This window comes from Chenopodium quinoa, unplaced genomic scaffold (assembly GCF_001683475.1).
Source record: "Chenopodium quinoa cultivar QQ74 unplaced genomic scaffold, ASM168347v1, whole genome shotgun sequence".
Lineage (NCBI taxonomy): Eukaryota > Viridiplantae > Streptophyta > Magnoliopsida > Caryophyllales > Amaranthaceae > Chenopodium > Chenopodium quinoa.
The window spans coordinates 180,918-198,477 of NW_018745308.1; the positions used below are offsets into that span (position 1 = coordinate 180,918).

The window sequence follows — 17,560 nt, forward strand, 5'->3', positions numbered from 1 at the left end:
TATCAGATAGTGATTGAAGAAGCATATAAGACTATAAACAAAGGGAAGGCCAAACTAAAGTACTAAACTATAATCCAAAAGGATAACAGCAAAGTGATAGGAGCTAGCCAAGCTTCAATAGATTGGATAAGTCATAGAATAAAATAAATATACCCATCTTTTACAGCGATGGATAAAATAGCCATAATCAATGCTAGAATCGGGTGATCCATATCGATCTTATGGTCATGCCCACTATGATGACCATGCTCATGCATCAAGGATTGATTAACAGCTTCAGGGGATGTTATAAGCAAACCCTGCAAAACATCAGAGTTTTGTCAGGAAATCAGACAGCATTTGGTCTATTAATAAAAATATAGTAATATAGCTACATAACAAAAAAATAACTCCAAGACAACCTAATACTTTAGCCAAAGTTTCTTTAACTGTTAAATCGTATTATTTATTACAAAATTTTAAAATTGAGGAGGATCAAGGGAAAAGAGAAGAAACTAGAAAGATACACATTTGACTGACATAGGGAGATTTTGAAATTTTTGCCTCAGTGGACCAGCAGCAAAGATTTTAACATCATAACCAACCTTGCCATGAACATTTAAGATTTAACACTGCAATAATCATCAGTTACTCCCAGATTTCCCCATTGATCCTTAAAAAAAATAAAATAAACACATTCCAGCCAGAATTATGTTGTTCAGTCTCCAAACTTTCAAGCTGTAACGTGACCCAACTTTGAATTTTCAAAATCATTGTATAAGTACAACATCCATAATTGGCTACTATGAGATAAGATACTTTTGCTAAACTTGACACAATTACTACTTGGACTTTATCAGATTTCTACAAAGATTTTTTGCCTAGAGTTCCAATTTAACAAGTTCTAGGATTACTAAATCATTAGATTTAATAATTAAGCAATCAAACACATTTTTTCCAATTAAAGTTTACTAAGAGTCTAACTAATGTGCCTCAAAATTATAAGGCAATTTAGTGGATTACATCACTTACATGTTTGAACAAACTCAACAATATTGATACTTTGCAGAAACATAGACCTGCTAAATGTCAATCTCTAAATGTGCATGTCTATTGTTTCAGTAGTGAGAAGAATCAATCTCTCAAAGCCTTATCTATTGCCATTGTGGGTTAGCAAACTGCTAGGAACCAGCCCGAGCCCAATTTCCGTTTTACATACTCTAGAAGACCCAAGAAGAATCTGTTATAGGCTTGCTGAGCTGGATGTTTGTTATAACCAATTTTGGGGTAGAAGGGTATAATAATAATTTGCTGTAACAGTTTGTTATCAGTTTGTTATTAGTTTGTTATGGTGCTGGCATGCCTTAGCTTGGGATAGGCTGTTAATTGGGGGTATTAATAGGAGGTTTGTTTTTGTAATGAGATATTAGAAAATAATTAATTACAGAAGTCTGTAGTTGGGAGAGCTCCTTCCTCTCGAAAGAAGGTGTATTACTGTTTTTCCTTGTTGAGTAATACAACGTGCTAAGGCTGCCATTGTTAGCTTAGTCTCCAGCCTACATTGTTACACTGATTCCCAGCAAATTTGGTATCAGAGCCGTAACGATCTAGGCAGGGACAGTGATGGCTCGCTTGAACCACGGTCAACGCTTGGATCTCCTGGAACAAGAAATTGCTGGGTTACCTGCGCGCGTGGCCCGAGAGATCTCCACCGCGATGGACACTCTCAAAGCTGAAATCGCGAACCAAATTACAGCAGGACAGGAGAGACTCCGATCGGAGCTCCGATCTTCTCAAGAAAACGGAACCCCCGATAATTGGGACAACCCGTTTTCTTCGCATCCACAACCGCAACCGGAGGAAGGATTTCACGGGGGTCATGTGAACTGGAAATTGAGGAAACTGGACTTATCGGTTTTTGATGGAACGAATCCAGATGGTTGGATCCTTCGTGCTGAGCGATTCTTCCACTTCTACCGCCTCTCTGAAGAAGACAAGCTAGAGGCGGCCGTGGTGGCGTTGGACAGCGACGCACTCCTCTGGTATCAATGGGAGAATCGGCGGCAACCCTTGCGGTCGTGGGATGCGCTGAAAAGAATAATCCTACGCCGTTTCAGAACCACCGCAACGGGCTCGTTGCACGAGCAGCGGCTGGCCCACTACCAGTCCGGCACCGTGGTCGACTACCGGAGGCGGTTTATTGAGCTCCTAGCCCCCATTGATGATGTTCCTGAAGAAATAGCTAAGAGCCAGTATTTGAATGGTCTCAAGGATGAAATAAGGGTGGAGGTCCGTTTATTAGATCCGGTTTCGTTGGACCATGCTATGGAGTTATCTATGAGGGTTGAGGAGAAGTTGAAAATCAGCCCAAAGCCCAAGTCCTTTGGCAGCCTACCTTCCTGGAGAACCCCAAGCCCATCTGTTAAAAATAACCCAAACCTAAACACCAACTTTCTGTCCAGCCACTCGAACCCTAACCAAAACTCCACAAACACAAACACTACCCATAAATATCTTCCCCCAGCTCGACCATTCCCTAACAATACCAAACCCACCGGCGAAATAAGGCGGTTGACGGAGAAGGAGCTGCAACAAAAACGGGAACAAGGCCTATGTTTCCGTTGTGACGAGAAATGGAACCTAAACCACCGTTGTAGCCGAAGGGGGTTGAGTGTGATGCTCATGGAAGAAGAGCTGGATGAAGATGAAAACGGTGAGCTATCTATGGTTGAGGCGAAAACCGATGTACTCGAGCCACTTTCTCCAGGTCCAGTTATCTCACCTGAGGTATCTTTAAGTTCTGTTATGGGTTTAACTAATCCTAAAACAATGCGTATGGTAGGAGTAGTAAATGAGAACCCCGTGGTTGTGATGATTGACCCCGGGGCTACTCATAATTTTGTGTCTAGTGAAGCAGCTCAAAAATTAGGTCTAAACCCCATAGAAACCAGAAGTTTTGGAGTAACTCTCGGTAATGGAGAAGCGGTGCAGGGAGAAGGGATTTGTAAGGGGGTTTTGCTCGACATTCAGGGAATCTCAATCATTGAAGATTTCCTCATACTCCCTCTGGGTAACTCAGACATGATTTTGGGAATTCAATGGTTAGAGAAGTTAGGCACAATTGCCACGAACTGGAAAAATCAGACACTGAAATTTCAGTGGGAGGGAAGCACCATCACTTTGAAGGGTGATCCACATTTGGGGCGGACTGGCATTTCTTTAACGGCCATGTTCAAAAATTTACAGAAGGAAGGGTTTGGTTACTTGTTGGAATTGAACCACTCAGAGAAATCAGAGGAGAAGGAGCCGAACATTCCGGAGGTTTTTAGACCTCTAATCCAGGAGTTTCAGCAGGTTTTTCATATGCCTGCTGGTTTACCACCTCAGAGACATATTGAGCATGCCATTGTGTTACGGAGTGGGGCCAATCCGGTTAGTGTCAGGCCATACCGGTATCCTCAAACCCAGAAAGATGAAATTGAGAGGTTGGTGTCGGACATGCTCAGCGCAGGGATAATTCAGACCTCAACAAGCCCGTATTCCAGCCCGGTTCTCTTGGTTAAAAAGAAGGATGGATCCTGGCGTTTTTGTGTTGATTACAGGGCCCTTAACAAAGAAACGGTCCCCGACAAATTTCCGATACCCGTCATTGATGAACTGTTGGATGAACTGGGAGGAGCAGCAGTCTTTTCAAAACTAGACCTCAAATCGGGGTACCATCAGATTCGGGTGAAGCCTGAGGATGTGCATAAAACAGCTTTCCGAACCCACGAAGGACATTACGAATTTCTGGTAATGTCGTTCGGGCTGACCAACGCCCCTGCTACTTTTCAGTCTCTCATGAATGAAGTGTTCCGACCTTTTTTAAGGAAGTTTGTTCTAGTATTCTTCGATGACATTTTGGTTTACAGCCCCTGTGTGGATTCACATAAAAATCATTTACAGCAAGTACTGCAAACTTTGGCTGACCATAGCCTGTACGCCAATTTCAAGAAATGTGAATTTGGCAGAGAAAGAGTAGCGTACTTGGGGCATGTGATCTCGGCTGCAGGAGTGGAAGTTGATTCTTCCAAGATACAGGCTATGCTAGATTGGCCACCGCCCATGAACCTAAAACAACTCAGGGGGTTCTTAGGCCTCACAGGGTACTACCGCAAATTCATCAAAGGGTATGCTAACATTGCCCTTCCCTTGACTGAGCAGCTGCGAAAGGACAACTTTGGGTGGACCGAGGAAGCCACTTTAGCTTTCAATACTTTAAAAGCTGCCATGGTGAATGCTCCAATCTTAGCTGCACCTAATTTTTCTATGGCCTTTGTGATTGAAACAGATGCTTCGGGGCATGGCTTAGGGGCTGTCCTGCTACAAGCAGAGCACCCTATTGCTTATTACAGCAAGGTTTTGGGGAGCAGAAATAGAGAAAAGCCCATATATGAGAAAGAGCTGATGGCAATTGTGTTTGCTGTTGAGAAATGGAGGCATTATTTGTTGGGCCGACATTTCAGCGTCCGTACAGACCAGCGAAGCCTGAAGTACTTGTTGGAGCAAAGGGAGGTGGGTCAGGCATATCAGAAATGGATAAGCAAATTACTGGGATATACTTTCGATATTCACTATAAACCAGGAGTTACTAACAAAGTAGCAGATGCTCTTTCCCGCCAACACAATCCCGAATTTGAGTGTGGAACCATGGTCTCTTCATGTGGGCTGAGATGGGATTATGTACGGGCTTTCATTGACAAGGATGAAGCTCAACAACGCATAATTTCTCAGATTAAGAATGGGGAGGCAGCCCCCAAGTGGTTTTCTCTGGAAAACGAGATCTTAAAGTACAAAGGCAGGATAGTGATCCCGAAGCGATGTGAGCTCACGACCAAGCTGCTGAGGGAGTACCATGACTCCGCAGTAGGTGGGCACGCTGGTGATCTAAAAACTTATCAACGTCTGGCAGGAGAATGGTTCTGGTTTGGGATGCGCAAAGACGTGACACAGTACGTTCAACACTGCCATATTTGCCAACAGAACAAGCACTCGACATTATCTCCCTTGGGTCTTCTCCAACCTTTGCCAATCCCGGAAAGAGTTTGGGAGGATATATCCATGGATTTTGTAGAAGGGTTACCGAAATCTTCGGGTTGGGACACCATACTTGTGGTAGTAGATCGATTATCCAAGTACGGCCACTTTATTCCTCTCAAGCACCCTTTTACTGCTCAAAGTGTGGCATATATCTTCATGGCAGAAATTGTTAAGCTACATGGGTTTCCCAGTTCAATTGTTTCGGACCGAGATAAGGTGTTCCTTAGCGTTTTCTGGAAGGAGTTGTTCAGGTTACAGGGCACTCAACTCATGCGCAGTACAGCTTATCACCCTCAGACAGACGGTCAAACTGAGGTTGTGAACAAAGGAGTGGAATCTTATTTGAGGTGTTTTGTGAATGGCAAACCACATACATGGGCACGATGGTTACCTTGGGCTGAATATTGGTATAATACATCATTCCACACGGCCACTAATTACACCCCTTTCAAGGCTCTCTATGGACGGGACCCCCCTCAATTGGTGAGATTTGCTTCTGGCAGTACCTCTGTGGCTTCAGTAGAGGCACAGTTACTAGAGCGTGATGCTGTACTCGATGATCTGAAATTTCACCTAACTCAAGCTCAAGTTTATATGCAAGCTTATGAGAACAAGGGAAGGCGTGATGGGGAATTTCAGGAGGGTGACCTGGTATATCTGAAATTACAGCCTTACCGGCAAAGATCCCTGGTACGAAGATCAAATGATAAGCTCTCTCCTCGTTTCTATGGCCCTTACCAAGTGCTCCAGAAGATTGGTAAGGTGGCCTATAAGCTGCAGCTTCCCCCTGGTACGAAGATCCACCCTGTTTTTCATATTTCACAGCTTAAAAAAGCCTTAGGTACTGGTCACCGTCCCACTACCCTTCCTGCACAGCTGACTGCGGACTTAATTTTGGAGGTTGAACCATGGGAAGTGTTGGGTGTGAGGAATTCTCAAGCCTCTATGGAAGTTTTGATTCACTGGACGGGTTTGCAAGCCTTTGAAGCAACTTGGGAATTTTTTGATGAAGTTAATCTCAGGTTTCCTGATTTCCACCTTGAGGACAAGGTGCATGCTTGGGTGGGAGGTATTGCTAGGAACCAGCCCGAGCCCAATTTCCGTTTTACATACTCTAGAAGACCCAAGAAGAATCTGTTATAGGCTTGCTGAGCTGGATGTTTGTTATAACCAATTTTGGGGTAGAAGGGTATAATAATAATTTGCTGTAACAGTTTGTTATCAGTTTGTTATTAGTTTGTTATGGTGCTGGCATGCCTTAGCTTGGGATAGGCTGTTAATTGGGGGTATTAATAGGAGGTTTGTTTTTGTAATGAGATATTAGAAAATAATTAATTACAGAAGTCTGTAGTTGGGAGAGCTCCTTCCTCTCGAAAGAAGGTGTATTACTGTTTTTCCTTGTTGAGTAATACAACGTGCTAAGGCTGCCATTGTTAGCTTAGTCTCCAGCCTACATTGTTACACTGATTCCCAGCACAAACTTGGCATCCTTACTATGCAAGAGGTTGTTTTTCAAGCAATCAATCAATCAAAGCCTTAATCCCATAAATGGGGTCAGCTACATGAACCAAAAGTGATTATTTCATGTAGTCATCGACAGAAGCTCAAGAAAGGAGAGCCAGTCAGCCCACATGTGCTCAAAATGATCGGAATATTTGAGAACATGGGAAGGCTTGATGCGGGGTATTCAACTGAAATGGCTATTGACATCATTCTCCATTCCCTTCACAAAGGCTATGACCAGTTCAAGATGAACTACAACATGCATAGCATGGAGAAAACCCTCACCGAGCTTCATGGGATGTTGAAGCAAGCTCAAGGATGAGGGAAGGCATGATATGCTAATGATTAAGAAGGGCAAGCCATTCAAAAGGGCGGGCAAAAAGAAGAAGGGCTTCAAGGGGAAAGGAAAGAAGAACTTTCCGCCTAAGCCGAAAGCTACCAAAGACAACAAGGAGAAAAATGTAGCATCTTCTAAGTCTGATTCTGAATGCTTCTATTGTAAGAAGAAGGGACATTGGAAGAAAGACTGCCTCAAATTCAAGGAAGATAAGAAGAACGGAACCGTACATCATGTATTTACGTTATAGACTTTAACTTCACTAGCTCGGCTTCATGGGTATTAGATACCGGATGTGGCTCACACCTTTGTTCCGATTCACAGGCATTAAGGAACACTAGGAGGCTAGCGAAGGGAGAGATCGAGCTCCGGGTAGGAAATGGAGCAAGGATTGGTGCTATATCCGTAGGATCTCTTAGTTTGTCTTTGCCCACGGGGCTAGTTTTGGAACTTGACAATGTTTATTGTGTTCCCAACATTACCAAAAACATCATTTCAATTTCGGCGTTGGACGCCAAAGGTTTTGAATTTCGAGTTAAGAACCAATCATGTTCATTTTATCTCGATAATGTTTTATATGGTACGGCACATTTAGAAAATGGTCTTTATGTGTTATCTCTAGACAAAGAAATTTATAACGTTAATAATCCTGCAAAGAAAGCTAAGACTACACCGTCTAGTCAAACTTACTTGTGGCATTGTCGTCTTGGCCACATTAACATCAAACGCATCAAGAAGCTTCTTCCAGAAGGTATTCTTGACTCATTTGATTTAGAATCCTTTGAGAATTGCTAAGGATGTTTATTAGGCAAGATGATAAAGCAACCATTCTCCAAGTTGGGAGAAAGGGCCGGTGACTTGTTGGGACTAATACACACCAATGTATGCGGGCCAATGAGTACACCCGCAAGGAGTGGTTATCGATATTTCATAACCTTCACGGACGACTATAGTAGATATGGTTATGTCTATCTAATGTCGCACAAATTTGAATCGTTTGATAAATTCAAGGAATTTCAGAACGAAGTTGAAAACCAACTCGGCAAGAAAATCAAAGCGCTTCGATCGGATCGAGGTGGCGAATATTTGAGCCAAGAATTCGATGACCATCTGAAAGAACATGGAATACTTTCAGAGTTGACACCTCCGGGAACTCCTCAATGGAATGGAGTATCTGAAAGGAGGAATCGAACCCTGTTAGACATGGTCCGATCGACTATGGGTCTTAGTGAACTTCCAATCTCTTTCTGGGGACATGCACTTTTAACTGCGGCACTTACACTTAATCGTGTTCCGTCAAAGGCAGTGGAAAAGACTCCATATGAATTATGGACAAATAAACCTCCAAGGTTGTCTTTTCTCAAGATTTGGGGATGCGAAGCATATGTCAAGAAACTCATTTCTGACAAACTTCATCCGAAATCTGACAAGGTTTACTTTGTGGGTTATCCAAAAGAAACCAAAGGGTATTACTTCTACAACAAATCCGAGAACAAAGTGTTTGTTGCTCGTGATGGTGTCTTTTTAGAGAAGGATCATCTCTCCAAAATGACAAGTGGGAGGAAAATCGAACTCGACAAAGTTCGAGAGGACGAGCAACAAGGACAAGTTGACAATCAAAGTGCTCACGAAGCATGTGCTGACATTGGTCAAAGTCAAAATATGCAAAGTCAAACCGACAATGCAAATGCTCAGTCCATTACCCTACGTAGGTCAACTCGGCCAAGATCTCAACCTGACAGATATCTCGGTGTTGTATTAACCGAAGATCAGGACATCCTAGTAGTGGATGGAGATGAGCCGGCAACCTACAAGCAAGCTATGACGAGCCCCGACTCTGCAAAATGGCAAGAGGCCATGAAATTCGAAATGGACTCCATGTTTGAAAATCAAGTATGGGACTTGGTTGATTTACCCATAGGTTACACACCTATCGGATGTAAATGGATTTTCAAGATGAAAACCGACAAAGATGGAAATGTATTCATTTACAAAGCAAGGCTGGTAGCAAAAGGTTACAGGCAAATTCACGGCGTTGATTATGATGAAACATTTTCTCCAATAGCTATGCTTAAGTCCGTTCGAATTCTTCTAGCGATTGCTGCATATTACAATTATGAAATATGGCAGATGGACGTCAAAACCGTCTTCCTCAATGGAATTTTGGAAGAAACTGTGTACATGACACAACCTGAAGGTTTTGTCGACCAGAACAATCCTAAGAAGGTATGCAAGCTTAAGAAGTCCATTTATGGATTAAAGCAAGCAAGCAGAAGTTGGAATCTGCGATTTGATGAAGCCATCAGTAAGTTTGGTTTTATCAAGAATCCAGATGAGTCTTGTGTTTACAAGAAGGTCAGTGGGAGTGACATCGGCTTCCTAGTCTTATATGTCGATGACATTTTGCTCATTGGAAATAGCATTCCGTTGTTAGAGTCTGTAAAGGCTTGGCTCGGGAAATGTTTTTCAATGAAAGACTTGGGAGAAGCTCAGCACATACTAGGCATCAAGATCTATAGGGATAGATCAAAGAGGATGATAGGAATGAGTCAAAGTACTTACATCGATAAGGTACTAGCTCGATTCCAAATGGAAGGAGCCAAGAGAGGGCACCTACCCATGTCACATGGCATAACCTTAAGCAAGAAGCAGTGTCCAAAGACACCTGATGAGCGAGAAAGGATGAGTCGTATTCCATATGCTTCGCTTATTGGATCGATCATGTATGCCATGATATGTACTAGGCCGGATGTATCGTATGCCTTGAGTGCTACGAGCCGATACCAATCAGACCTAGGAGAGGCGCATTGAACTGCGGCCAAGAATATTCTGAAGTACCTGAAAAGGAACAAGGATAAATTCCTGGTCTATGGCGGTAAAGATGAATTGGTTGTTGAGGGGTATACCGACGCAAGCTTCCAGACAGACAGAGACGACTCCAAGAAACAATCCGGATATATATTCTGTCTCAATGGAGGAGCGTTTAGTTGGAAGAGTGCAAAGCAAAGCACAACCGCTGATTCTACAACTGAAGCCGAGTACTTGGCAGCGTCTGAGGCAGCCAAGGAGGCAGTTTGGATTCGCAAGTTCATTGATGAACTTGGTGTTGTACCCTCCATCAAGGGTCCAATAGACCTCCATTGTGACAACAATGGAGCTATTGCTCAGGCTAGAGAGCCACGAGAACATCAGAAGGTCAAACATGTCAAGAGGCGATTTCACATGATTCGAAAATGGAAGACAGAGGGTGAAATCAGAATTTGCAAAGTGGGAACGGATGACAATGTAGCCGATCCACTTACTAAACCCTTGTCTCAAGTGAAGCACAACAAACACATTGAGGCAATGGGAATCAAGCATGTCGCGAACTGGCTTTGATTTCCATATTATAATGTCTTAATTAAATTTTGGACAATGTTAATGTAAAGCACTATGATGAACCATTCAGTTTTTGGAGTAATTAAAATTTTTCATGCAATTTAATTCACTCCGTCTCTATTTAATTGTGGTTTAGAATTAAATAATGAGTACATTCGATTTTAATAAATATTCAAAATAGGGTATCAAGTTAATGGCTTGGATAAAGAAACACCTATTAAGTGAACATTAGATATTTTAATCGAAAATTATCCCTAGTCAAGGTCATATTTTTGTGGACGATTAATGACCATTAGAGATTAGTGTGTAGTATGATTTATAGCACCGTTTCTTGTGCTATGAGGATATAAATCATTTGCACAAGTATTGGTTTAGAACCATACTGGATCGACCTATGAGAATACTTTAAGAGATTTAAAATCGTCATAAGTATTTTTCTCATTATTACTATCAGAACTCTTTTCCTTGACCATGAGTAGTGGGAGGTCTCTTGTTTGACTAGTCCGCTTTGGTATCCGCCAAACGTCTGCCGTAACTGGGGATTATAACGACAGATATCAGGCGGCTAGGTCCTCTTAGTAAGAGAAGCTACATTACAAGACTGGAAATGTCCCCCTACTAACAATAGGGAACATGTCTTGTTGTTTACAAGGCCTCTCGAAGAGCGAGACTGTGAAAATGCATGGCCGTGCAAACTCGGATTTCGAGAAACACTTCTGGACGTTAGCTTTAAATTAATTTGTGGAATTTCATGATCCCACATTGATGGGATAGAAATTCCCACTCATACTTTCCTCTATAAATACCAACCTTGGGATTTGGAGTAAAGTGTTTGAGTGGGAGTTAGAAAGAGCATTCCATATTTTGGGAAAAACTCTTAAACTCCATTAACACTTGGGTTTTGGTCGGACCTTGCTAACTCCAAGGTAGCGGACCTAAAAAGTCGTGTTCGTCCTTTGTGGGTGGATACCGTTGGAGGCACGGCATTTGCGGTGCTCAAGGCTTTCAAGTAAGAGCCCGTTTTGAGAGGGCGAAGCTTGCTTCAAGGGTATGATTCGTTCTTCCTTTTCTTGTGTTTATTTATTTATGCTTTATGGTTTTATTAATTACGAGTGGTTCCTTGGGTTGGGGTTGTTTCTGCGGTGAGTCAGACTCACCAAACCCCAACAGTTCACGCAAATCGAGGTTTTTTTAACACGCAAAACAAGGTATTTTCGATAATGTTTTGTCAATTCTGACCTTAAATTGGATCCATAGGGATAAAGTGCCCCCCAAAACCCCTAAAGAGCCTGTGTTTGACACGAAAATCGAAGAATTTAAAAAATTCCGTTAGGTTTTTACGACAGATGGTAAAAAACAACTTTTAATTTTTTATTTGGTGGTAAAATAAAAGTTTTAGAAGTTTTGGTGGTAAAAAACATTTTTTTGATTTTTGGTGGTAAAAGTCAAAAAATCCTAAAAATAAAAAATCATAAAATATAAGTATATGAGAAAACAAATTCATAAGGGTAAAGACATATAAAATGCCATAAATATGCATAGAAATAATAATAGTAATAATAATAATAAACAACAATCAAAGCCTTAATCCAAAAGATGGGGTCGGCACATGGGTATCAAAGAGGGAAAAAATCTACCATATGGGCGTTCTTTGTCTCTAGGCACTCTCACAGCTTTATATGAGAGTAAAGAAATGCTGCTGAGAGCCTGCAATAAAGATATACAAATTAAAGTAAGCACACAAATATATTTCACTATCAACACAACTAAGACAAAAATTCATATGATGTAGACAATGCAAGTTAAACAAACAATACTCGGACAATTATTTGTTCAAAAGATAAACAATTTTATGATATCTGATTGTCTTCTCCTTTCTTCCGTCTCCCTTGACCACAATACAAAAGACAGGGGGGAGGGAGCAGGTAACACCTGGCAAGTTTGTTATTCCATAGATGACCATTTTAATGCAATCAATAGTGTAAAGCAAGGTATAATTATTCTTTTAGGCAAATTAACGTGTCAATAACTCATATCAAAACAAAGATCTGTTAATTCCCACAGGAGGATTCAACTTTCATTCACATACCCAGCACTTTCCTTAGACTATGTTCTTATAATCTTATCACTAAATTTCAAAAACTTATTACTAGTTCCATATCAAAATTAGACCATATCTTCTTACTCCGGTTAACTTAATACTCCCTCCGTCACAATTTATTTGCCTCATTGTTTAATTTGGGCTCAAACTTTAAAACCGACCGCAACTTCTCACTAATTTATAAGAAATAATATAGTCAAGTGGGAATTTGTTAAATTCATTACAATGTCTACTTTAAGAAAATCTAAATTTTATAATTTTTACGTGTATAAAATTGGAGATATTTATGTTTTATGTTGAAAATCGTGAGAATTCAAATGGGGCAAACGAATAGGGACACAGGTGTACAAAATTTCTTTGTTTGTGTAATAACAAAAGTTATGATTTTTAGACACTTAAGGAGAAATATAAAATAAAATAACTACACACGAATCTAACAAAACCCCACACGATAATGTTTTATCTTGAATATTAACATCATATTACAGTAAACGTTTAATCAGACTAGATTGATCTTAATAAACTCATATCAGAAAAGATCTATATTTACTCAAACCAAAACACCTTACTTCAAGTGAAAAGAACAAAGTCATAGGCTAACTCAGAATTAACCAACATATAAACTAACATCTAATCTCCTAAACTACTAATTAACCATTCTCATAGTGTCAAAATAAGATCACAAAGCCAGTCCAGTATTAGTATAAAAGTAAGTTTTCTTTCACAATTCAGCAAGTAACCCGGGGCATATAATACTAGTACAAAACTACTAATTACTTCATTACAATTATTAGTTCAGATTATACAGCTCCAGTACAGGTCAAAAAATGTTTGATCACTTAGAGCAGCAGATGAGGTGTGATTTCATTTTAACTCCTATCAAGTGATAAAGTAACTACAATTATACACCTCTTAGCATATATCTATGAAACTCCCAATCACCTCTCAACCAGAAAGAAAAGTCGGATCATGGCATGTGAGCCGGGGCTTCCTTCCTGGTACTAAACTAGCTTAAAGTCGGATATATGCATGATTCACAATTTAACATGATAAAAGTAATAAGTGAGCCCGTTCAAGGGACATGTTCTCATCTATTGAGGGATTTGAGGGAAACAAAAGAAACTCCAGCCAGCAATAGGAGCCTAAGGTTCATTGAGGGTCCTCTTCTCGCCAAATTGTATTTGATCTTGCTCCCAAAGTCCCAATACTTTATTTCAACTCAATCTACAATTATTCTTGATAATCATGTTGCAATTTTAAGTCATAATCTTTACTTGAAAACCAATACCATGGTATTTACCAGTCAGATTAAGCAAAGCAACAAACTTTAGAAAATTTAAGTGAAAAATCTGGCAGTCTTAACTGTATTTTGGACCACCCAATATTGAGAAATATTCTATAAACCCTGTTTCAAACCAACAATTATTCTACAATCCAATCACATGCATTACTATCAAGTGTCAAGTCAGTGTACAATAATTAAGTACGAGAAAACACATTTCTAATCCACAAAATCAACTATTACACAACTATTGCAAGATTCTATTGCACCTAAAACAGCATACTAGTTTTCATCCATTATGCAAGTCATTTGACACATTAAATGCCTTGTTTTGCTCAACAAGCCTAGCTCCATAAATAGTTAACAGTTCCTCAAAGGTGACATTTCCATAAAATATGAGTTTACAATTACGATTTTCATGTTTAGCTGTTAGCACAGAAGAATAATAACCCCATTAACAAACAAAAATAGCTTTAAAGGATAAAAAGGATACATCGAGGTACAGATGAACTATAAAAGTGCGACTTAACCTTCCTGATTATCGATCCAAGCTTCAAACTTCAATGATTTCAAAGGAAATAAGTCAACTAGAAATTAAGTTAGCTACAAGGGTAGTCAACAAAACAACATAATATTCCATTTCTATATTAGTTTGACTCAAAATAACAGGTGACTTCCTAAATTTAATAAATTTCTTTGAAACTTTTTATATTACTCTTCAAAATACCCTTAACAATGAATTTCAAATGACGAGTATTCTGATGGCAAAGAGGAAAAGATTACAATAGCAAAGAGTTATTGTGGACTGGTATATTGACTCAATTCCTTAAAATGACCAGATTCTTGGTTAGTGGTTATTAAAGATGCAGGAAGCAACTCTTATAGTTCTCTTAAATACTAAGAACCAAACAAACAAAGACCTAGGAACTCAGTACACTGTGAATGTTAGTCATTGCTAAACCATGTGCGCAAACTTTTCAAGAGCTACTGAGCTATAGCACATATGTTAATTAAACTGGTAGAAACTAGAATGTTCTGAGGAGACTTCCACTGTTCCACATAGCTCTTAACACCCTATATCAAGCGAGTGGCATCTAACTTAAACTCAGAGGTATGTATTTGTTTTATTTTTTAACAACGAAGTAGGATCAAACTTATGGCATAGTTATTATAGGTCAGATCACTTCAAAATGTTTGGTAAAGAGCTTCCAATATTTCCTCAATTTCAGCAACATAATGTGTCACTGTCACATTGGGCAATAGCTAGTACAAAGACATACCTACATACAATCATAAAACACCAAATAGTTAGCTTTCTCACTTCTGTAACACAAAGAAAAAAAGGGTCTACTCAAGCATGCCATGTTTGGATATAAATTTATTTTATCTGATAGCTAGAGGTTTGATATGAGTGGAATGAGCCATACCCACCTCCCCCCTTGGGTTTCTAAACCATATACCTTGTGGGTTTGAGGTATGTACCTTGTGGGTTAGAGGTATGAGTTTAGAAATTGGAATTTCTTGACCAGACAATAGGCATGGGTTCTACTCATGCCAAATTCATACCTCATACCTAAAATCTACGAATCAAAAGTCCCCCTAAAGACTTTTCTCTATAGTTCTTACTTGTAAGTTTAGATCATTTCAGAAAATGAGATGACACACATTCATCAACTAGTTAATGACAAAACCACACTTTTCAAGTCTTTATTAATTACAACCATTTTGGCATAACACATCATCACAAAACACTGTTCTTTCCCTCAACACTTGTACTCAATATTTTTAGAAACCTTACAAAGATAAGAAAGTACAGTAGACATTGTAAGGCACAAATTTATAGTTAGTTTATTGGAAAAGAAAGATCCCAATATCTTCCATCTACATGTCCCAGACTTTTTTGGAATAAATATTCAATATTAGAAGTGAAACTCAACACTGTTCTTCACTAAACAATTAATCAATAATACCCGCACAAGACGCAGAACTTCCCTCAAAAGTTTGCCTAGCCATAAATCCAGAAATTCAAAATTTAATTTTCGAGAAAAAATCATGCACAACTCCGCTCCTTGGCTCACTCTAGTAATAAAAAATTAAAAATAAAAAATATATATAAAAAAAAAAAAAAACTTTCTCCTAATACATAACAATAGAATCACTCATAAACTTCTCCAACAGTCTGCATAAAATGCACATACTATTTCAAAACCCGAAAACTTAATATCATTACAATTTTACAAATATACTGTAAATTGTACTCTTAATCAAACCAAATAACCCTCTTCCCCTAATTAACAATCAAAACTAAACATGCACATTGCAATTAAAATACCAAATTTCCAAACAACCCATCAAATAAAATAGCACAAACATCAAAATAATTATGCACATTGCAATTCCAATACCAAATTTCCAAACAACCCATCAAATAAATAGCACAAACGTCAATATAATTACACAAAAAACATAAAATTACAAGATAAAATGAGGTATTAAAATTGGTAAATTACCACATCGGGAGAGAGAATGCGCGGCGTCGGCAATGATAGCGGTGCTACCGGAGGAGTAACCGGTGACGGCTTTTCCGACTGTCAAACCAATATCAGCAGCAAGTCCGAGCTTAGAAATATTGTCACTCTTCTTGCTAGAATCATGATATGGGCCATGATGATGATGTGAAATTGTGAATACCAACGTTTGAAAATTTGGGAATTTGGGGGGTTGATAATGACATTTGAAGGATCATTAATTTCTTGAAATTGGGTTGTTAAAGAGTTGATTTTGGATGGATTGTGAAGAGTAAAGATTGAATTTTTATGGGTAGTTGAGGAAATTCTTCAAAAATATGGCTTGTAAATGAGATTTACTTGAAGAATCTGAACCCCATTATAGATTGAACTATTGAAGTTAGCTACTGATAGGTTTTTTTTTTTTTTTTTGAATAGTAGCTACTGATAGTTGTTAAAGACAAAATGCACACTTTGAAATTTTAAAGAATATTTCCCATGAAACGAACCTGATTCTCTCAAAAATTCTTTTTTCAGATTTTGTTTCACTTTGTTTAAACTTGCACTTTATTTATTTATTTATTTTTTTTAAAGTGCATAGTACGAAGTACTTTTTTTTCCACAAGACTACCTTCATTAATTTTTAATTGTAACTTTGTAACAAAGAATTAAACTAAGAGGCTAAAATCAACCGCTACATATCCACGAGTGTTTGATGGCACCTCTTCCTCATTCTTATTTTGGTTTTGGTATCATGGAAACCTTTTGCAACCAAACATGCAAACCAGCAAAACTCTTACTTAACTTCGCGTAGTGAGCCACCACATTAACCTTTCCTTGCTTCAACTACGAGATGACCTTTGCATTGTCTGAATCCAAGATCACGTCCCTTAGAGCAGCTTCCACAGCAACTTGCAGTGCTAAACGAGCTCCCATAGCTTCCATCACATCACTTGAAAAAGCACCTTGGACATTATCACACACCGAGGCCTTAATATCCCCTACATTGTCTCGCATTACAGCTCCAAGGCCTATCAAGTTGCTTTCAAGCTTAGCAGCATCTGTTTTCATTTTATAAGCCTGCTGCCTGCATTGGGAGGACTCCATCTAGCAGGAGCAGGGGCAACATCTCTCTTCAAAACCAAGTCTCAATATAACTCCACAACTTGAATCATGTATGTATATATTCTTCGTTTATCGACCATATATCTAATTTGATTTAATTTCACTTCTTTACCGTACTCTGAAGTAGTCCAAAGTAACATCTTTGTTTGTTTTTGTTAAAAACAAAAAAGTATCAAGGAGAGAAATTGAATTGGGGTCAAAATTTCACAGTTAATACCAAGATATTAAGCATTGAAAGACAAATATTACAACTCACAAGTAAACAATGA

At 39.2% G+C, this 17,560-nt stretch overlaps 1 protein-coding gene across 1 annotated transcript in view; it reads right to left on the bottom strand.

Moving 5' to 3' along the window:
- The window catches only part of LOC110712299 (metal tolerance protein C1-like), a 29,180-nt gene extending 12,424 nt beyond the window's left edge, over positions 1-16,756 (bottom strand). Inside the window, exons 1-3 of the mRNA XM_021890756.1 lie at positions 16,170-16,756; positions 11,914-11,983; positions 154-299 (exon numbers count right to left, since the gene is read on the bottom strand). Of these exons, the coding sequence (XP_021746448.1) occupies positions 154-299; positions 11,914-11,916 (149 nt within the window). The 5' untranslated portion in view covers positions 11,917-11,983; positions 16,170-16,756. The remainder of the gene's footprint in view (positions 1-153; positions 300-11,913; positions 11,984-16,169) is intronic.
- Between the last annotated feature and the right edge of the window lie 804 nt (positions 16,757-17,560).